This window comes from Acanthopagrus latus, chromosome 7 (assembly GCF_904848185.1).
Source record: "Acanthopagrus latus isolate v.2019 chromosome 7, fAcaLat1.1, whole genome shotgun sequence".
NCBI lineage: Eukaryota > Metazoa > Chordata > Actinopteri > Spariformes > Sparidae > Acanthopagrus > Acanthopagrus latus.
The window spans coordinates 4,991,426-5,014,139 of NC_051045.1; the positions used below are offsets into that span (position 1 = coordinate 4,991,426).

The 22,714-nt window shown below is 42.3% G+C and overlaps 3 protein-coding genes across 6 annotated transcripts in view; 2 read left to right on the forward strand and 1 right to left on the reverse strand.

Annotated features, from left to right (window-relative positions):
• LOC119022809 (ankyrin repeat domain-containing protein SOWAHB) overlaps positions 1–11,190 on the forward strand; it is a 27,366-nt gene extending 16,176 nt beyond the window's left edge. For all 3 annotated transcript variants that reach the window (XM_037104131.1, XM_037104134.1, XM_037104132.1), the window contains 7 exons: positions 1,914–1,916; positions 5,105–5,191; positions 6,470–6,472; positions 6,878–6,880; positions 7,032–7,104; positions 7,469–7,564; positions 8,678–11,190. In XM_037104131.1, coding sequence (XP_036960026.1) covers positions 1,914–1,916; positions 5,105–5,191; positions 6,470–6,472; positions 6,878–6,880; positions 7,032–7,104; positions 7,469–7,564; positions 8,678–8,850 — 438 coding nt within the window. In that variant the 3' untranslated portion in view covers positions 8,851–11,190. The remainder of the gene's footprint in view (positions 1–1,913; positions 1,917–5,104; positions 5,192–6,469; positions 6,473–6,877; positions 6,881–7,031; positions 7,105–7,468; positions 7,565–8,677) is intronic.
• LOC119022808 (tripartite motif-containing protein 16-like) overlaps positions 1–22,690 on the reverse strand; it is a 26,816-nt gene extending 4,126 nt beyond the window's left edge. Inside the window, exons 1-3 of one of the 2 annotated variants that reach the window (XR_005076077.1) lie at positions 22,390–22,690; positions 21,765–21,845; positions 12,498–12,972 (exon numbers count right to left, since the gene is read on the reverse strand). The gene's annotated coding sequence lies outside the window, so the exon portion shown is untranslated. Of the gene's footprint in view, positions 1–12,497; positions 12,973–21,764; positions 21,846–22,389 lie in introns of those variants that run through there. The other variant, XM_037104130.1, reaches the window with a different exon arrangement.
• irx7 (iroquois homeobox 7) lies at positions 19,106–20,711 on the forward strand. The gene is made up of 2 exons (XM_037104135.1): positions 19,106–19,388; positions 19,716–20,711. Exons 1-2 carry the CDS (start codon positions 19,158–19,160, stop codon positions 20,463–20,465), a joined length of 981 nt encoding a protein of 326 aa, XP_036960030.1. The 5' UTR covers positions 19,106–19,157; the 3' UTR covers positions 20,466–20,711.
• Positions 22,691–22,714: the final 24 nt, after the last annotated feature.

The following is a 22,714-nucleotide window of genomic DNA, read 5'->3' on the forward strand; positions in this document are numbered from 1 at the left end:
CACTCTCTGGTAAACGTAACATTAATGTTCGTGTTCGCAGTGAGTCATGACTTTTGTGGTTGTGTTGAACATTTTAATAGTAATTGTGAGCTCGACCAAACCAGAGACGTCAAAAAGAATATTAGATGTTATTAAAAGAATATTAGATATTATACAGATTAATAGCGTCTTCAAGAACATATACCATCATCTTCACAATCTCAAATGTCGTTGTAGGTCTTTCTTGGATGGTAACAACTTTATGGATAATAATCCAAACCTTTGATCCAGAATATATGATTTTCACCTCTGTCAGGCTGCTGCTGAGCTCTGTTACTACATGATTTTTGTCTGACTTTGATTTCTTTTTTCATTTTGACACACCGTGTCTCCCGACTGTGACCATGACCGTCCTCTTCAGGGGGTGAGTTTCCTCATTCGTACATCTGTCAGCACCTTGTGTGTAATAACCGAACAGCTAGGTTACCGTAGCCTGTTGAAATGGTGACAAGCTGCATTAAAACCGACCATAATTCGACTCCGCGTTTCTTGATCTTTCATCTGTGACACAAAACTCCTCGCTCTCAGACCTGCGCCTCTGCTTGTGTAACTTTCACAAGCTCACTCTGCTGAGATTTTCCCTTTAATAGTATTCTGTGAACCCTGTGTTAAAACATCCAGATCATGCATTTCAAAGGTCCACTATCAAAAGGATTATGAAAGATAGCTTTTTAGCTCCTGTGCCCGCCTGACAACCCAAATCCTTTTATTTGTCTCCCTGTGCGCTTAAGAGATTTGAGCTCATGTTTGTTGTCCCTCCCCTGTGTCACAGTTCTCACACTGTCCTGTGGCCACGGCAGACCACCTTCTAAGAGTAGCCCTAAGCCTCTGCCATCCCCACCCGGACAAGATAGCATGGCCGCCATTGAAGTGTAGGGAGATGTGGAGGGGAGATTAAGGAGAGTCTTAATGCGCCACAAAGACTTCACCCACTTAAAGATAATCTGAAAGTAATAGAGCAGGCTGGGATTAATTGTAGAACAATGCAGGTTGTGTCTCTGGGAAGGTGTTAAGTCCCCCTCAGGCCTCTTTGATGTTCCCTTTAGCCCTCAGCCTTTCCCTGTTCAGCAGAGATGGATGCCTTTCCACAGATAACATACAGAGTTAGTGAACAAAAGTCACAAGACTCATGAGAACCAAATCTGTGAAAGAAAGAGTTATTATATTTGATCTGCAGCCGTCACGTCCCGACCTCGACAGAGGTTATGTTAAGTGTATCAAATGCCAGGCTCTAAATCACATGTTTGAGCAGGACTGAAGGGATTACTCTTCATCCTGGGAGGACTTAAGTGTTTCCTGTTCTGACCAAATGTTTGTTAGGATCAGGTGGTTTTTTTTTTTTTAAAGATATGCACTTCAAGCAGCGGTTCAAACACCCAGATCTCACCTGAGTCCCTCCAAAGTCTCCGCGGCCCTGTTAAGACCTGGTATTGACATCGATCAATGAGCGAGTACAGGTGTGGACGCAGCGAGTACACATCGAGGACGCGTTTGAGATGTGATCACTCAGACCACATTCAGAGGTGGTCTGGGCTGCATGTGACCACATTCTTTTAGCAGTATGTACACGACGTGTCCTGAGCCAGAGTGAAGGACCGCCCACTCAGCCGACATCCTCCACGAAGCAAAAAGTAGAAGCCACAACAACAGACAGCGGTTAGCGGTAGATATAATCTAATCACTGAAATAGTCGTTGCAAAATCCCCAGACTCCCTTAACAAATCGTGCAATTTTGAGTGTTACTGCATGAGGATAAATGTAAAGTAAAACTTTGCAAAATGGCTACGGCAAATTCCAAGTCAGTCAGGTTTTCTTGTTAATTCGGCATTTAATGCAACACATTAAATTGTTTCCTTCCTTGTATAAAATGTCAGTTTGTCGCAGTATCACTGTACCAGACTGTCTGCTTGTGTGACTTAAATCCTGCTGCTTGAACAAACTGTTACAATTGAATTCATAAGGTACGATAGATTTATGAAAGGAGACGACATTTTATTTGACAGCAAATGTGTCAATTTTTACAAATACAGTAAACAGTCACTGATGGAGGCTTCTTCTTTTATCTCCTGTGGAAAAAGTCCCCAGAGTTCAATATAACATGTCACAATTTTTGTGTGGTTGAGTTGAGAGAAACTTTTATGGGGTGTGAAACGCCGTCAGTGACAAATTCTGTCAGCAGCAGATGTTTGGGAACTCACTGTCCGTTTCAGCCGATGTAATTATTGAACTAGAAACTAAAATATTCCCAGACTGCTTTTAAAATCTTCGAGTTGTTGAGCGAAGAAAAACATAAAAACTCCTTCTGTGTCTAACGTGCACGTTACCTGCCAACACTCAGCAGATGTTTCAGCACCATTTCAACTGGTTTACATTAAATTTGTACAAGGAAAACGAGATTCTATTGACAGTAAACATGCCAAATTTTAACAATACAGTAAACATCAGCCAGTGTAGGCAACACCTGTTGAGAAAGTCCCCAGACTCCTATGAAAACTGTATTCATGTGAAATCCTCCCTATGACGACTTCTTAATTATTTTGGCCATGAGTATATTTCCTTCTTTGTGTGTCCCGGTGATGTGCTTGTTTATCTGCATATGGAGCTGTGAAGTGAGCTCTGATCACAGGTGGACACTTGAACCGCATGTGGAGTCGCATCCTAACACCAGGTGTGAACTGATGGACTTGCAGCTGTCCACTTGTGATCCGATAACTCTCGACAGATGACGAACACCACGTCTGATCCGTCTCTTTTTCTCTCTCCCTGTGCTGCTCGTGACGTGGGCCTCTGTTCCTGCTGTGACGGACTTCCTCTGCCACACAGTTTGTAAGTACATCATTAGCCCATCACTCCTACTCTGTCTTCCACCACATCAAGTGTCAGGCACACTGGCCATTGTGTGTCTGCTGTTGATCCGAGTCCTCTTTGGCCACCGCTTCCCTCACTGGGGAGCGCGTGGCGGCGACAGAGCCGTCCCTGAGTGATTGGACAGGTGGAGGGGGTGGAGGGCACCCCAGTGGGCAGGAACAGAAATGAGAGGTGCAGGAAGGGAAGACGCCGCATCCTGTTCAGCCTCGTCCATCACCCGCGCCCACTGGGAGAGCCGCCGAGCCGCCCGTCAAACATCCCTTCGGCCAATCTGTCTTCAGATGTGACAGGGGACGGACAAAAGAGATGGAGAGACTTGAGCCAGACAGCATCTATCACAATCTGTCTGCCAGACGCTCGACACAGAGAGCTGCAGCTACGCATCGCTCCCAGAGTCCCTTCAGTGGGTACAAGCAGACATTTTTCTCCTGCTAGCTGCTGGACAGGCTCGTCGTGCGTGCACCGATTAGCACAATTAGCGTCATAGCCTCTCAACACAAAAGGACTTGTGTCCCGTTCAAGCAGCGCGTTCGACGCAGTTGGTTCCTCTCGCGTGTTGTTATTACACTCAAGTGACAGAGCTGAACATCTGTTTAGTGACCCGTGATGTAGTTTAATCACACTTACAGCTGTTCTGAAGATTTTCACAACATGTTCTGCACATCACAAGACAAAAAAAATGCCTTGTGTCACAAGACAAAAAAAAAGACATTTTCAACCTAGTAACGACTACATTTCCATAGCCAGTCATCTAGAAATTATAAATGTGAGCCTATTTTTTCTATAATAATACAACAATATCAACAAATACAACTGATAGTAAGATGTTTACATATTGGTTCACAGTGAATAAACTAAGAAAGGACACTTAATAAGTCATCTTGAAGCCAGCTTTGTTTGGAAAAATAGGAGCAACTTTGCGAATATGTTTGAAATCTTTTAGTTTCATGCAGCAATAATAATATTTTACATTCAGCTGTTTTGAAGAGTGTTACCGGGCCTTTCAAACATCAACAGGTAATTTTTATTATATATTTTTTGTGACTCCGATGCAATGGTAATATAATAGACACATTATAGAGCGAGGTACCAGACCAAAAGATAGGTGAGGTGAGAAAACAGCTTTTCTCAGCTTGATGAAGGCTCAAAACTACAATTTTTCTCAGGGTCTCAGGGTTTTCTTGTTCAGTCTGCTATCAAAGCCACGATGGTTTTTAGGACTCAGTGCTCAGTAATTAAGAACATTATTTGAGGAAGGTGTGAATCTGTTTACAAACGTTATGGATATTTACTTTTTCCATAATGGAGCATTCTCTGTCACATAATCAGGTCTTGAGAAACTCCCAGTTCTGCCGATGCACGCCCTCAAAATTATTTAATTATCCTAAAAGTTAAATATTGTTATGCTTGGATGAACAGGGTGTAGAGCTTAAAAAGAAAAAAAGAGCGAGAGAGAAAAAAAAGAAAAAAGGAGTTTCTCATCTAAGAGTTTCTTTCTGAAGTTGTCATGAAATAACAGAAATGAAGGTTATAAGGTTTTCATCAGGTAATTCGTTTGATTTACCGTGTTAAGGGTCGGGCTGAGAAAAGGCAGATGTGGTTTTACTCGGCCGACATCTGCACCTACACTCTGCTTTCACCTGTTGACGGCCCATACTTAACGCAGCTTTAAGTGCGTACGAGATCACAGCTCTGGTCCAACAGGTGGATGTGGTTTGCATGTGACTCGTGTTTTTTTTTTTTTTTCCTTCCCCGAGTCGCTCTACATGTGGACATGTGTGGGTGTATCTCTTGTGAAGAGTTGTGTCGCGGGGGCCCCCAGTGTTTTCCTCCTTGACGTGTGCTGACAGTAGTGCGCTGATGTCTGGGTGGGTCTCCACTCTGCAGGTCACACTAACATCATCAATCTTCCCCCCCGGTGACAGGCGGCCGGGCCCCCCAACTGTGGGCACAGTGCTGTGTTGTTTTGTAATTAGGCTCTGTTAGATGGCAGGAAACCATCTCTCCATCGCTCCTTCTCACCGATCCCTCCATCCGTCCCACTCCCCTCTGTGCGCAGCTGGCTCTCTGCCCTCTCACGGAGCCAATGAGAGGCCTCGAGCTCAGACGAGACTTAACGATGCTGCTGTGATTATCGCTGCTGACAATAGTCCACAGGAATGTTCTGAGTAACTCTTGTTTCCTCCGCTGCACACAGACGGCGCTGCACTGGGCGGCTAAACACGGCAGCGAGGACATGGCCACTCTGGTGGTGAACGCCGGTGCTGACGTCAACACCAAATCAGTGAGTGATGTTCACAAGGATTTTAAAAAAGGGGCACTCCACCTATTTAGTTCTTTAATAACCTCTGAACAAGATGTAGGTTTGAATACAACTGTAAAACTAAATACGCATCTATTTCCTCGCAGGAATACTTTTTCCATTCTGGGAAAAATATGTAATTGGATTCTGGATGAGAGTTGGATGAACAGGCTGATAGTATGATTGTAATATCATACTAAATATTAATTATATACGTTTTGGACGATGATTTTAAAAGGGGCGTTCCAGCTGTTTAGTACTGCACATCAATAAATTGCAGGGGTTTACATAAGACAGAGAAATGATCAATGATCAAGCAGCAAAAGGTCAAGATATCCTCACTGTTTCCTTAAAATGCTGGATCCTACATTTCCCATGATGCAACTCAGCATCATCTTTCAGATAGAGCCCTGACAGCTAGTCTCTGTTTCAGTATCTTCTGTAACTCAGTGAGGTTGCTGTGGAAGTTCAAATGTTGATGATTTCAACAATAACGATTTCTTGTCAGTGTACAAAAATAACCCACTCTCATGAAGACCAGTGCAGCAGCATGAGTTCCATTCCTCCATATTCAATAAAAAGACTTCTACAATAATCTTTCCAACTTCTGTCTGAATTAATTCACAGTGTTGGGTTCTCTCTGTCCTTCTGTTACTACAGACATGTCTGTGTTAAGGTCGACATCTTGACTCGCTCATGGATTCATCTGTCGAGCTGTGACGTTTAACCTGCAAAAGACTATAAAACCGTTTCATCGCGTTCACGTTAACCTGCAAAATAAACGATTGATGTGGTGACGCTGGTTACATTTTGGATCCTTTACTTGAGTCTTTCTTGGATCCTCAACGGCAGCTGGAAAAAGTTTGAGCACTACATAAACAGAGGCGAATAGGACAATATCACAACTTTCCTAGTTTCCTCCACCCCGATGTCTCGTTTCCATTCCTGCTGATCGAAGCTTGAGCCAGTAAACACCTGTGACTACTGCAGAGGTCATTGACTCTAAATACTGAATAGTAATTGTGCCCTTTACTCGTGAAGATGAAAGCCAGATGTTAGTCTGTGGGATTTTTGTATCTGATGTTTAATCCTAACTCAAGCCAACCCTGATGACAGCTCCTGGGTATTTTTCCGTTAGTGCTCGTCATGATGAGCAAACTAAACTTAATGTGTCAGATCAGTGGAGTGCCCCTTTAATTCTACAGTTCAGTTATCTGTGTCACCAACGTATTAATCTTTCCTGTTTCTTCTCTCTTGCAGCATGTGAGTATCCAGTCTTTTAATCAAGGAGTGACAAGGTTGGTACAGTGACTTGTTCGATCTCAGCGGACAAAAACGAGGCTGCTGGTTTCTTCTTCTTTGCCTCTCGGTGACGTAATGCTCCGAAAAATGATCTCCATGAAAATCCAGCTGTGCAAATGAATTACAGCAGCACGTGTTGTCGGGCTTGCAGGAGCTAATAAATCATGTCATGTCATGTTAATTGTTTCCCAAAACAGTGCGTCTATGTGCGAGCATGCACCACTTGAGAACTTTGCAATTTTGGGGAGAATTACCAGGCAATTATGTTTTTATCATTATCTCGTGTTTCCATAACCTTTTTGCTAATTTGTGTGTTTTTTTTCATGCTGTTGTCACTGGCTGTACTTCGGGCCTGGGAAACTCTAGGGGGTAGGTACTAAACCCTTCCAGCTCTTTGCCACAAAGTGAAAAATGTCAGATTTAAACTGCTTTATGTGTCAGCGGAGAGCAGAACTTCAGAATAAATGTTTTTGGTTTTGTTTATGCATGTTCTCCTTTAACTCTTGTTCTTGTTCTGCAGGGATACACACCTTTACACATCGCAGCGTTACACGGTCATCGGCATATTCTAGACCTGCTCGTAGGAACATATGGTAAAAAAAATGCCTTTATTTAACCTGTTGGTGCCTTTAAAAAATCCTGCTTTTGCTTTTAAACGTAACGTGATTCAGAATTTAAGCCTCTTTCACGCCAATATTGAAAATAATTATTGGTAAATCTGTCAGTTACTGAATTAAAACCTTGATTTAATGTGAAATACAGGATCTGAAGCGCAGTCAATCAGTGTAAGAGTGACAGCCGGTTCCAATCTGAACGTGGGAGGTTTTGTTTACCTTTGGATCACGGCTTGTTTCTCAACGCTTTAGGTGTGAGGTGTCAGTGAAGAAGCTTAAATACTGCCGCCCCCCCTCGTGACGAGTCTCAAGTCTTCACAGATGTCATTTTTCTTCTTATCAGGGGCCAAAGAAAACTTACGGGACTACAGCGGTCGACTCGCCCTCCACTATCTGAACGTCAAGGAACCAGAGTGTCCGGAGGAAGACTGCGAGCTGCGTGAGTTTCTTAAAACTTACTAATTAATTTATGAACAACAAATGATTTATTCATTTTTTAATTATTTCTGACTTCTGCATTTATATGCCGTTTATTTCTATTTTTAAAATTCTATTTATTATGTTGAATTTCTCAAAGTTTGGCTGTTCCCTGATTTTTTTTTATTTTAGTTTATGTGCCCGCGTGATTTTAAAAACACACTTTAGAAATGAAGTTTATTTATTTTCCTACTAAATGAATATTATAAGGACAGTACACGCTTTCTGTATGCAATGTGTGTTCTGGGCTCACATCTCAAAGAATTAGATAAAGCCTTTGAATTGTTCTCTGACTTAAGTACCAAAACTTAAATTTAAATACATTTGTAAAACAAAGTTAAAATATTTCTTTCGGATATGTGATTTCTTGGGAAAGTTGGATAAGAAGACCAGAAACTATGAAGCCAGTTAGCTTAAATTAGCTTAGCAAAAAGAGTGTAAACTGGTTTAAATTGCACCAATTAACCAATTATATATCATTCAATTAATGTGTATAATAATTTGCAGTTTTGTGTTCTGGCTTCAGCTATATATTTATAACAGCCATTTCCCTTAAATTGGTTTTCTGTCTAAAAGTTGTATATCAACTGTCGCTCTCCTAAAAAAAATAAAACATTAAAAATATTTATTAACCTGTTCTGTAGCTGGAACAATTAAAAGCCAGTTACAGTACCAAGGTGATTTATGGAGTTTCCTGATGGATTGATACTTATAGCTTTATTGCTAAAGTAACTGCTAACTGTAGCTGCTGTTAGGTAGCTAGCACAGTTAGCTGTTGTATTTGCAGACTCATCCTCAGCCGGGTGAGAGAACCACCTCCCTTCTGTATTCCTTGATGTCATACTGGCCTCCACCTTCCGGCCGTGTTCACTGGTAGCACTGGTACCTGCTACTGGCGACTGAAAACAGCAATCGAAACCAATGAGTCCCTCACAGCTTTTATAGGGAACCTGTAACCTAACAAAACAAACAGCAAAACTCCACAGATCCCCGATCGAATACTGCAATACTTTGTTTATCGTGACGTGGGAATCTCCTGTATGAGTGGACTTTTCCTTGTTGTGATCCACCCCAGCCTTTCAAGTCACTCAGGCCAGAGAGCGGAACAGGAACAGGAAGCTGGCGTCGTTGTTCCACTCCAAGAAGAAGTGGGGCTCGGCGGAGGAGCTGGCTCCGATAGAGGAGGAGAGGACGGCGACGCATCAGCTCGTCCTTCCTGCGTTCAGACCCAGAAAATTCTCCCGCTGAGGAGAAACAAGACGCCGCTCCGCTACACTCACGTATATTCACACACACGCAATGTAAACCTACAGTTACATGTTTATACAAAGGAAGTGTTAACATGTGTATTTATTATGCGCACACACACATATTGAAGCCTGTGCTGTTAATACCTGCGCTTACTGACACAGTCCGACGGATGTGTTGTTGATACGCGTGCTCTCGATGTTCATGCTTACCAGAGTATTTTTCTTGAAGCCTTTAAACGTTGATGAATGTCGCTAAATGTTACTTATGCCTTATGATTTCAAAACGAGCTCAGGCCACATCCTGCCTTCGTGTTAAAGAAGTGAACAACTCCGCACTGTAAATGTGTCCAGATGATGAAGATCGATTCTCACAATGAGGACGGAGATAATTAAGACTTTTGTTACCGTCAACAAATCCAATGAAAACACCAAAGGCAACAGCGTTGAGAGTCTTTCAACCAAACATGTCACAATCACATTCCTTGATTTAGATAAGATAAATATTTCATTAAAACAGCCGAACACTGTAGTTTATCGTATTGTGTATTTGTCGGCAGGAAATAATCAGCGATGCCTCAGTTCAACACAACCGTGTGGCTCATTGATGAGTGTTAAAATAGTCGTAAGACAACAGTGGAGCTCTTTTGGTTTGCTGATTTTTCAGATGATTTATGTGTTAACAATCGTTAACAATCATCTGCGCTCAACACACTCAATAAAACACCAGCTGTCAGACCAGTTTCCCTTTTTACAGAGCCGATGATTTAGATTCACATCAGCTTGGCTCTGTAGTCGATATGCAGAGACACTTCATTTTGTGAAGTGTGTCAGTGGAGCGCATACCTCAACCCAGGCACATCAGACCCACTTTTGTTCTCGCTCACAGATACCAGCCACCTAAATACACCTAATTTTATTCAAGATTCATGCACTATTTCCTGAGAAATTAGCGGAAAAAGTCTCAGCATGGAAGAATCCCTGGATTTGTCCCAAAAGTTACCAACTATTCTGAGCCTAGATCCATCTTCAATTCAAGTTCTGTGGAAATCCGTTCACAGCTCACAGTGTTTATTCTATTTTTCTTTGTAGTCCTCTAAAAAAAAACAAACCCCTGCAGCCGCCCCTAATGATTTAGAACAATATAACAGTCTAAATGAAGAAATCTAACCATTACATTTAATTAACGATGACTGAATTTGATTTCTTCTTTTTTGCAATGTATCTGCAAGGGAAGATTTTAATTTAGTTTACTGCAGATTTGTGCTGGGACCAATTTTCATTTTAAGTAAAAAGTTCAGGTCATTAAAGTGTTGTTAAGAACAGTTTTCAGGTACATTACTGTCAGGTATTTCCATTTACTGCTACTTTATACCTCCTCATTTCCTCATTTCGTCATTTATTTGATACATTTAGTTACTAGTTACTTTGCAGATTTTGTTTTTAGGTTGTGATATGTTACCAATCAGATAGTGTTGTCAGTGTGATGATGTTGCTTTAGAGCCAAGGAGGCACATTTTTATAAATTAGTGAATTTGTTTTTGCAAAAAGCTGAATACTGACTCGATAATATGAGTTCTCCTACATTATATATTGTCCATGAACGCACCAGCAACAAACCCCAGCAAGGAACGGAGTTATTATGAGACAATAACTTTGATAGATGGTCGGGATAAAATAAAACGTAGAAAAACTATAAGTGTTAAATGTTTGTTGTGGGTTCATTTGCTATTTTTTAAGCAAGATTCAGTTTCCTGCGAGTTCAATTTCAAACTGTTCTGAAGATGCTCTTTGAAAAAGGGAACAAACGAGTTTAGAGAAAGTTACACGATGTTTTGTATAACGGTTGGCAGGAACGTGTTTATGATTTGTATTTAATGTTACATCAGCGTGTTCCTTTAAATTGGAGCCATTTTCTAACGATTTGAGTGTTTTGGGCTGCAGGTAACTTCACCACTCTGCAGCTCTGCTACTTCATTTAAACTCTTGTGTCAAACTGGTGATTGTACTTTAATTTGTCGACCCTCTCGTGTGTCCCAGTGTTAATCTTTGCAAAAGAAACTTGCACTATTACATTCTGAATGAAGTGTCTTTGGTTTAAAGGGCCTTGTTGTGTTGCTCCCGGCCTCCTTTGTTGTGTGAACGATGCTCGTTGTAACTATTTGTTTATCATTTTTGCCGCCGTTTTTAAAAGCTAGTTATGTTTTTTTTTTTTTCAACTTAACATGTAATCTAAGCTTTAAAAAAGGAAGAGAAAAAAAAACTGCCTCTGTTACATCTTTTGCACAATATTTATATAATGAAGGTATTTTGGTATTAAATCTGTATTTTATAAATCAAACTGTGCGTCTGTGTTTAATGTCACGCGCTCTGTTTTCTCCTCCTGCAGTGATCGTTTGGAAAAAATAACAGTAGTAACGTCACTGTGTGCGCTGAGTGGCTTTGCTGCTCATATGTGCAGCTTCTCCTCACAAAAGCGGAGAAGAACAACTTGTGATAATGCGTTTTTTTTTGTTGTTTTTTTCCATCTTCTTTCTTTCATTCGGCACAATAACCCCAAAGTTTTTTAAGCCGCCTTTGATGTCGCTTTAACTACCTGACTTTGCGGGCTACAGATGGAGTAAATATGGGCCCTCCTAACTCTCCATACGGCTTTAGACCTTAATTCCTGATTAGCTGAAAAGGGCAGCACTTGCTTTTGGGTCCTGGATATCAGACGACACAGAGGGGAACAGAGGCAAGTGTTTTTGTGCTTCATTTTTGAAGCGAGGATGTTGGGGAGGCGGGAGGGGGGGGATAAGAGGGAGTTTCTGTAATAGATACTTATCTTACTGCCCTCAAGCCCCTCAAACAAAGTCCCCCTCTGAAGAGATTATAACCCAGGGAGGGCACATTAACTCTAATCCGATGCTTTGAGGCCTCGCACCCCCATACCTCCCTCTGCCCCACTTATTCCAGCCCCTCTGTTGTTGGGGGGGCTACCTTGTATCTGGTGCATGTATGAGCAGCGCCTGTGGCTACCCACGAGGGTTGTGTGTGTGTGTGTGTGTGTGTGTGTGTGTGTGTGTGTGTGTGCGTGCATGTATATATGTGTGTGTTTGTGTGTGAGTCAGGGGGGTGGAGTGACTGTTTCAATAGCACGCTGACTCTAATGAAAAGCATTGAGGGGTGCATACTGCTGTGTAACTGATTCCTCTCTCTGTAGAGATTAGGCGCTACATTGTTGGTTCAGTTGCTCATTTCCATGAGAGCACAGCCTCCCACCAGCGGCTGCATGGCTTTGTTATTTTGAGTTGGAAAACACAGAGCCCAATGTCCCCGGCTTCCTTGTTACCATTGTTTCACAAATAGGCCAAAATGTAGATGTCACGTCACAGATGCCCAATAACCTCATTAGCTGCTCGCTGTGAGGCTGAAGACAAGAAAATGATAAATGCACCCGCTTCGGTTCGTTCGCTGTGGAGTTTGTGCACGAAGTTTAGTTAACGCTTCTCTGAAAACTTTTTATTAACTGGAAAATGAGGTAAAGAATCTAAAGATGCACAACCTGAGGATGTTTCCTCCTACTTATATCTTGACGGAGGAGAAGGAACAAAAACAAAAATGGCAACTTAGTCAGAGAATAACAACAAATCTGCCCCTTTTTAATGCTCCACACACGTGCAGCTGAGGTAAAGAAAACACTGTGCAACACCATAATAATGTTTACAGTGTGAAAAAAAGCAACACTTTTCTTTTACGTCTCCTTATTCAGCATTTAAAACATTTGATAAATTGTTTATAACATTTTGTAATGCAGCTGTCTGTTAAAATACATCACTGTATCTCATAAACTGAGGATATAGATGTGTCATCATGGGAGATGTTATGAGTTTTGATCTCTTCTGTAGCTGCATACGACCTCTTTATTGTGAATTATAAACTAGTTATTAATCTCTTATATGCTTCTTATAAATGCTAAGTAGGGGGACTTCTGTGTAAAGAATTTAACAGACAAAATGCATTAAAATGACAAAATTTGTTGTGTATTTAGTTTAAATGTGTACTTGCATTATCCCAGGTGTTTTAAAAATGTTCAAACCCGGCATGGGATGTAAATTTATAGATTTCATATCCCAATAATCTGGAAAAAAAACAATTGTGATTTACAATATTATCCTGATAATCATCACAATATGTTTAAAAATGTTAAAATGGCATTTAAAGCACACTGGATTCACTTGACTGGACATTTTGTAAAGAAACAAATACCCATCCTGTGGCACGTCAATATTCAGCAAGAAATCAATCCAGGACTCGACTTGGGCAAAACTAGGCAGCTTCCACGTTACTTATATTGTCCCGTCCCTTGTTCAAACACAGGGAGAAATCCACAACTCTGTTTGAGGTAACGGTACGTTTCATTTGGACCACCTATCGCTATAACGTCTGGGGAAAAAGTCAGGAAGTGAAGAAGGAACGTGAATAAAACTTTTACAGATCACCTCGTCTCTGATCAGATTGAAGATGGATGTTTAACGACGAAAGAAACAACTTGTTTTCATAGTTTTGGCTGTAGAACCCTGACAGCAGAAGTTACATACTCTGTGTTTAAGATGATAAATGCGAAGATTATTTAATTCAACATTGTCACACTCATTAATAACACAGATGGAAACACTGTTGGCATGAGAATGGGCTTCCTGACGTACGTGCAGAGGAACCTGCAGCTCGTGTGTACAAACAGGGTGCAGCGAGCTAACAAGCTGATCTGCAACAACGAGCACGCTGGGGAGGCCGCTGTGACCGGGCTCATGCAAACTGGGCCAGGGCTCTAGCTGAGCACCCACCTACCGGGGCCCGATACAGGGACTCTCCAGCAGCAGCAGCAGCACCAGCTGTCACACCGGCCATCAGGGCCCAACCCAACGCCGCCTGTCACTCACCCAGCGGAGGGCCGTCAATCAGGCTGCACCCAGGAGGGAGCTGGGAGGCGGGCCACCGGCCGGCCCTAAACAAAGAAATACTTACATTTGCAAGCGGTTTCAGCGCCACTACTATTTTGAAAGAATGATAGAGTGGTCCTGATAAGAGTAATGACAAAGGACAAAGAGTGGAAGGGGGTCTGGGAAGAGGGAGTCAGATAGTAAAGAGGTGGGAGAGCTTGATAACATTCACACTTTGCTTACATCTCTCCATTTGTGATGGTGCCCCAGGAAAATCTCATTAGGGGGGAAAATTGCAGTTCTGGCTGGAGACCATTATATGTGTGTCTCTGTGTCTTTGACTATGTAAATTCTCCTGTTTTTAAATGTAGCTTGAAATGCTTCTCTGTTGAGTTTAATGTCAACATATTGTGAGTCAATGACACACAAGATTGTTATTTTTCTCTAAGAAAGCAGATTTTAGAGTCTCATTCCCGACTACAAATACACTGACGCTTTGGGATTGTTTGTCGGGTCGGCCTTCATCCCAAAGTGTTAGTTGGGACTGAAAGTCAAAAATCTAAGTTCATAACCAGTATTTTAGCACTGAGAGGGTACAAAAGGCTTAGATGTGGTGAGAGAAGATGTATGATTTACATTCCACGGCTCTGATTGAACCAAATCTAACTAATCATCATCACTTCTGCAGCAAAATCAATAATGATTCTGACTACAAAGCTGCAAAAAAACATCACAAAACTTAGAAATTAAAATGAAATGTTTTGACATAATTAAATCATAGCAGACAAACAGAGCTGGATTTGACAGATTATCGGAGCAGTACATAATAATATACATTTTGCGTTACCGTGCTGATAATTCATCGCCCTATATATCCTGAAAACATCTTTAAATTCACCGTTTTCATCTCTTTTAATGTCCCAGCTGTCACAATTTTCCAGATTTCCCCAACATGATTATCGTGGCCCAAAAAATTCAATCAAATCCATCAGTTAATTTGTTGAAAGTGAGTTTTGTCCCCTTTTTTGGGGGCAAATAAATACAAGTGCAGGGAGGAGAGAGAGACTCTGTGACCTTAAATGTAAAAAAAAAAATAATGAAACAATCCTGAAAACCTAAATAAAAGACATACGAGACGTGACATCATCGCTGGATTATTCGTACGATGCACCCAAAATAAATCTAATTCCCTCTCCTCCTCCTCGTCATTGTCCTCACTTTCTAAGAGTCGACTTTCCCCCCTCTCGGTATCTGCCGCAGTAAAAATAAACTAACAAGCGATAGGTGTTGAGGACTGTGTGGATTCTCTCCAGGCTTTTGTTGTCTTGTTCACACCTACCTATGAGCCGTTCTAATTGCATGTTCAGTCCCTTTGTGGGCCTGCAGGTAGGGGGATTGCCTGTAATTGAGGTCACACCGAAAACCTTTTGTCCCGACCTGCTCATTAGCCCGTCACGCTGTCGTTCTGCATTTTTGACTCCCAAAGCCAGGACCGTGTTTAAACTGAAGCGTCTGAAGATGTTTGAGCTGTGATGTGGAATGTGCAGGAGGATCTGTAGATAGAGGAGATAGCAGACATGTTTCCATACAGAGGAAAGACTCGGGGAGATAAAAGATAATTTCATCCTGTTTGCTATCTGAGCTCGGTATCTCTTTGGGGCGCTGAGGGACAATCGCCTTTTCCATTTGGTCACTTTTTTTTTTCTTTTTCCTCTCTCTCCTGTAAACGACCGACATCCTAACGGCAAACAGCACAAACTGAACCTGTCAGAGCAAGACCAACACCTGCATTGTGACCGGGCTGCCAAAAGAGGAAGGGGAATGAAAAGAGGTTCTGCGAGGGGGGACAAAGGCCGCTGCCCTGAGCTGTTTGTGTTGTGAGATGTCGACTACTGATGCTTTAAGCCTCCTTCTCTTTGCACTCTGCTCGGCCCCCATTGTTGCTCTTGTTCAAATTTGCTTTAGGTTCTGTGGACCCCACCCAAATAAATTCCTTCTTTTCCCCCCTCCGAGCTCTGACACTTTGTGTCCGAGGCTGGCCACAGTATCTGCCTCTCTCGCCCTCTCTGCACATCATGGACGACGGTCGTACACAAGTTTACACTCAGTTATATCAGTGAAACCTCTCGGGGTGACGCAACACATGCAGGGAGATGATCAATGACTCTGCTGATTGTCAGTGTGATTCATTAATTAACTGGCAGGTCAACAAAATGCCAGACTATTATTAAAAAAAATGCTGCAAAACCCAAAAGCTGAAGCTGATTTATTCATTTTATGTGCTAAAAACCAAAGCAGCAAGTCTGCAACCTGAAAATGTGCTTTCTGAAAACGTTCTTCTTCAAATAAAAAAAGGATAAAAATTAAAACAAAATACTTTAAACATACGACAGGAGCACGATAAAACGCAGACTGTTGTTCCTCTGAACCAATCACAAGCTGAGCTGACTGCAGTCGTTGGGACTGTTTATCCAGTGAAACGTAAATCATTTCCAACTAGTTTTCCACTGTGTGAATGGCTCTAATTACTGTTAAAGATGACCAGCGATCAGTCGGCAGTGTTTCCTCCAGAATCACTCTCAAGGTTCAGACACACATAGAAAAGTGGATTACATTCATTCAGCAGATACTTTAACGATGGTCATCCAAAACACCTCGAGTAGTTCAAGTTCTCTGTTGCATTTTGTGTTTTTTTGCGACTGTTTACTTCAGATCAGAAATCTGCAAATGACAGAAGAAATACTTCTTATCAACAGTGATGGAAGAAAGTATTCAGGTCCTGCATTCAAACCTGACCTGCGTAAAAAAAAAAAAAAAGTTCTGAAATATCAGCAGCAACATTATGAAAAATAAAAGGACTTACTGTGCAGCAGAAAACTGTTTTTGTTTCATTATTATCCACCGTGTTATTGGAGCATCATCACTGATACAGAAATGTGTGTAGGCATAATTTTGATGTTGCTGGTTGAGGTGGTACAAATTTCAACTATTCTGTGTTCTGCTGAGTATTTTAAATCTATAATACTTTATACAAGAAGGTAACTAGCAACCAAAGCTGAGTAAAATAATACAGTGACAGTTCTCGAGTAACTGCCGGCGTCTTCATTACATTCCACCACTGTTCATTTCTTAAGGCTGCTGAAAAGCTAATCAGTGCTCAGTTGCAGATCTGTATCCACCTAACTTGCTGGAAACACCCTGCAGATCCAGGATTTCTCTACTTTCACATTTTTAATCAAATCGCTCCTTGTGTATCTCACATCCACAGATCTATCTCTCTGTTTTCCTGCGTCTCATTCACTCTTCTACATCTTATAAAGAGACGGATCAGAGTCCATTAATACAACTAATGATCAGAGAGTTGAATACACACCTCTCTAACACGGTTTCAGCATTACAACCTGGATGACGGTTGGATTTACTGCAGCTCTGCTGCATTAGGCTGGATTAGTTTCAGCTAGTTGTACCTGATAAACTCACAACTTTGCGTGTAAATTCTTAATGAGCGACTGTAACCCAGTTTTGCTGCAACAAGGGAACAAATGTCTTACAGCTGCATGGTTGAACTTTTATCCCTGTTACATTTGGAAGATTTACATTTCTCAGCTACAAATGGTTGCTTGTATAAAGTGTATAAAGTCAGATTTATGCACGAGCCCAGACTCTGATTACTTTTACTCTGAAGACTTTGAAAGGTGTTACAAATCAGTTTTGAGTTCATGATTCATTCCTGGTTATTTTGATTTCTTTAAATTCAGGAAAAATTGGAGAGATATTTTTGAAGTTCAAACATGTTTTATGCCGCTGTGTCTGCTTTTTGTTTTAAACGAGTGTCATCAAAAGCAAATTTAGTGAAAACTGACTTACTGAAGCCGAGCAAGTGAGAGAAACTGAGTAAATTAAAAACTAATGTCACCGTCACGGGTCGGTCCACTGGACATGTGGCTACATGTTGGAGGAGTTTAAATGAAGAAACCAAAAAGGAGGAAAAAATATATGAAACTGAAACAAAAAGTTTAGGTTGTGAAATCAAAACGAGGAGAATTTAAATGGAGCATCTTGAAGAATCATCCCTGAGCTTCTGAATCAACACTCCTTCAACCATCAGCAGAACCGTCAGAACCAGACCTCTTCACACTGTTAATATAATAATCAAAATGATCAGAGATAAGAGGTGAGCTGCTCCTTTGAACTCAGACACTGAGATTAACTGTGGTGCTTTTGAAGGGCATGAGTGGGGGGAGGAGGGGGAGGAGGGGGAGGGGGGGGGGCAGTGGAATAAGAAGTGTAATCTTCTTCTCTTATCTCTAACAACCCCCACAACACACACACACACACACACACACACACACACATTAGCATCTGTTATCTCACAATTATCATATACATTAGTCAACACCTGTTTCACTTAACCTCGTTTAATTAGGGGCCATTGAAACGTTGCGCTTCAGCCAAAACAAAGCCATCCGACATGTAAAAAAGGCAGTTTGTTGTGCTTCAGCCAATAAATTAACAACTAAAAAGAGGGAGCCTGAATGTCAACTGTTTCATTTCAAGTCGATTAAATAATAATTAAGAAAAAGAAACTGCGAGACGTTTATTTCGGGGAGGTTTATTTCCCAGCGACACTTTTACGCGTGCGTAAAAACGCACTTTGTATATTAGCGCGGTTTATAATGCCATCGAGAGGGTTAATTCAATTCAAGAGAACTACAGATCTGTAGGTGATGAAGTGTGAGAAGCGACAGCAGAGACTGGCACGATGTTGTTAACCGAATTCAGCTCGTTTTTATTTTGAGGTCTCCGCCGATCAGTGCCAGACAGGAGAAGTGTTGAAACCGTCAGGAAAGTTAGAGCTTCCTCGTCGTGGAAATTAAATAAGAAGCCAGAAATATAATTAAAAAGGATCGAAACATGAAGATCTGGACGCCATGAAATGATTTGAAATCTAAAAACTCTGTGAACTGCAATTGTAGAAAAAACAAACATATTTTTAATACAAGTCTTGTTTTTATGGCAGAAATACAAGATGTTTGGTTGTTGCGCGGAGTTAATTCTCGGAGTCTTTCTCCACCTCTCCAAAGAAAAAAAAGCTGCATTTGAATTGAAACTTCAGTCCTCTCCAGAAATCGCTGTGTTGCGGATAAGTAGCACATATTTAGCCTCTCCACGAAAACGCTAAAAGGAACAGCGGAGGGCTTCTTTGATGGGATTTATTGCCAGTGAAAGCTGTGGAGTCTTTTGAGCGTAGCTGTCAGTCAATACCAGAGGGACCTCCCCCGCCCTCCCCCCCGGCACACACACGCTGGCAGTTGGGTGTGTATAAATAGATCCGGGAGGCTGGATTGCCACTCAAACCTCGACTCGCTGGGACGCAGGAAAGATGCCCGCATCGCAAACTGGATTTGGCAGCTACTTCTTGGAGAGGAACATCAGCATGCCGACTGGATATCAGATCCCGGTGCTGGGATGCCCGCCGGCTGTGCAGCAGCAGCAGCAGCAGCAGCAGGCTCAGCAGCTGGCAGCGATGGCGGCTGGGGTTCCCATCACATACTCAGGACTACAAGGATACAACTTTATCCCATACACGCACCACAGGCCCATCACACACATGGTGAGTTGATCATTCGCAAAGTATTTTCCACAGGAGAAGCTTCACGCTATAACTTTTTCTGCAATCTTTTGCAAAAAATGTGCGTAAAATCTGATGTTGCAAAGCTGAATGTGCAGGGAAAAAAGCGTCATCGTCTCAGATATGTTCTGCTATTTCAGCTTGTAAAGTCTAAAAAAAAAACATTTTTTTTAACTCATTAAAGAGGATTTCTACTTTATTGTGTTTCTATTAATAAATCAAACACATTGTCCTGTGCGCCCTGGGTCAAGGGTCGCCAGCTTCGTGCGTAATTTCTCGCTCCTAACGTTCCTTCTTCCTGTTTTCCAGAGCACCGGTTTCGACTTGAAGGCCGCCTCCCCCTACCATCACGCGCTCCTGGCTCGTGGAGGAGCTTTCTACCCGCCATACCGTCCGGGAGCAGCCGAGGACCCCGGCAGGGTCGCCAAGGTGGCCACACGAGAGAGCACCGGGGCGCTGAAGGCCTGGCTGAACGAGCACCTGAAGAACCCGTATCCGACCAAGGGCGAGAAAATCATGCTCGCCATCATCACCAAAATGAGCCTCACGCAGGTCTCCACCTGGTTCGCCAACGCGAGGCGACGCCTGAAGAAGGAGAACAGGGTGAGCTGGGCGTGTAAGGGGAAATCGGACGAGGAGGACGAGGAGCAGGAGGGAGAGAGCGACGACGACGACGTCCCTCTGCAGAAATGTCACCTGGACGAGCCTCAGACTGAGCGCGCCGACGAGCAGGTGGAGAGCGCGTTGGACGGCGCGGCACCTGTGGACGCGCGTTTGGAGATGCAGCCGAGCAGCGAGCGCGAAGACAGGGAACTTTCACTTGTCAAGAAAGCTGAGAAGAGTGACTCTGACGACGCGCCGTCCGCTTTGGAAAGTAAAGAAAACATAAGCAGCCAGAAACCCAAAATCTGGTCTTTGGCTGAGACCGCGACCTCGGAGACTGTGAAGAAACCTCTGGACAGTTTTTACCACCCGGCCGGGAGACTGTGGGCCGAGTGGGCCTCCAGAAACGGACTGTTTGTTCCCTCGTGTTACACCACGCAGCATGAAATCGTCTAACGTGTCCTTTTGGACACAAATGAAAAGACACTGTCCACATCGTCTTGCACTTTAAAACCTTCAGACCTCAGGGATCCCCTCCTGAAGTTTGCAGTGAAATGAATTTCTGTTCTGAGACCAAAGACTTACCGTGTTACTGTAAATAAATGTAGCTGTATTTTTCCACCACAGACCTGTAAATTATGTCTCCTTTGTCTAATCATGAAGAAATATTTTTGCTTAAATAAACTTCAGCTTCTAGCGAAATCCTGGCGTGTTCTGCTTGTCACTTGCTTTGCGCAAAAATGGAAAATTAAGCAACATGGCGCAGAAAATGCTAAAAAAAAAAAAAAAAAAGAAAAAAAGAAGAAGTTTGTGTTTTAAAGTCTTTGCACAGAAGGAAGTCTTTGCTTTAGCATATTAACTAATACTTCTTGTGTTTCCTGTTGTTCATGTAAATCGGATGAGCACAAAGACAGTATTGGCCTCACTTTGCATATCAAACCACACGTCTGCTCAGTCTCCTCAAACTGGTTTCTGGTCATTTTTGTTGCTTTTTTAATTCTTCAGGAATGAGACCGCAAGAGTTCTTAAAGGAACAGTTCACCCCAAAATGAAGATTCAGTCTTACTCTCCCTTTCTTGCTGATGGAAAGTCAGGTGAAGTTCTGTAGTCTGGAAAACAATCGTAGAGCTTCAGAGTGTCGCAGTTTTCTCCTGAACAACTGAAATAGACGGGGACTTGTTTTAAAATGTAAATAAAACACGACCAAAATAAACATTAAATGTTTGGGTCGGGTTAATCTGAGCTCCTGGAAGCCCTGAGATCCCAAGTTGATATGAAAAAATGTCATTTACCTGCTTTTTCAAAACATAAATGTTCCGCTGTAGCTGCTCAGCTTCAAGCACTGACGAGCATCCCGTCTCAAGTGGATGTAAGAGCTCGAGTCGAGGGTGTGAATTACATAGTTTCAAATCAAATTGGGGCTTGGATTACGTCGTGCAAGAAGTCACTGTAGGTTTCTGTTTGTTCAAGTCCCCATCTTCTTCAGCTGTTTAGAGGAACACTGTTTTCATGTGAAGCCCCAGAAATGTTTTGTGCGCCACAAAACTTTTGAAATCTACACGGAGGGGAGTACATAATGGCTGAATTGTCATTTTTAAGTGACTTGTTCCTTTAATTGTCTATAAACTGGTTGTATTTCATTAGCTGGCAGCAGCAGCAGCAGCAGGCCCAGAGGTCGTTTACAGGGTCAGTAATGTTTTCGGGGTTCTTCACCATCAATCACACGGGTTCCCATGTAAATTCAAAGGGCCGTACCTCTATTAATCCGGGGATAATGAGAAAGCCCCTGCAGCAACCGGCCCGGGACGCTGTTGCTTCACCTCTCCATGCAAATCCCTACAAACAGGAACACACAGAGGGGAGATTAGCTCCTATCTCAGCCTGTTTTCTCACAGCAAACACATGAATACAACAGAATATAAAAGGCATTCAACTTCACACTGCGTCTGCTTTTAATTTGGACTTGTACAGTGCTGCCTAATGACTCCTCTCTGGTTCTTATTATTACACTCTCAGTCTTGGCTCATTGGAGAGTGACTGTGAGGGTCCATGAGCCTCCAGCGCCCCTCTGAGGAGAACAGGAGGAACAGCACGGTTTACAGCATTTAATCGTCTGAACTGTGGGAGGACTACAGGTGAAGGGGACAGGTGGATGCCCGAGTTTTAAAAAAAATAAGCAAGTCAATTGTTTTAGCCTAATTTGGCCAACTCATAAAAACGCAAATGTCACAATTAAAGACAATTAAAATAGGTCAAGACGCCCTCTGCGTCCAGTGGGCGCTGTTTGCGTCAAATATCAGACACTTCTCGGAACAATAACTCACTCAAATCATGACAAACATTTATAAAACAAGGATTTTTCAGATTCATTGTGTCTTACCCTTCCCGACGACGTCATTATTTCCGATGAGTTTCACATAAACGTCCATAAATCCGCTTAGAAGTCACAGACCCCTCGCGTAATTCCAGACTCCCTTGAGAATCCTCACGTTTTTAAGTTTTCCTCCGTATAAAAGCAACGCAGTGATAGTCGTCTGTACAGCCATGAGCACAATGCAAACAGGAAGTGCTTACAGTTAATTCGGCATACTATTAATGCTGCAAATATTCCAAAATGGAGACAAATATAGGCTAAAATAACTAGCCTCTAGGTGTAGCTCACAGCATGGATGACTGCTGAGTCTACAGCCATGACATGCTTCCTG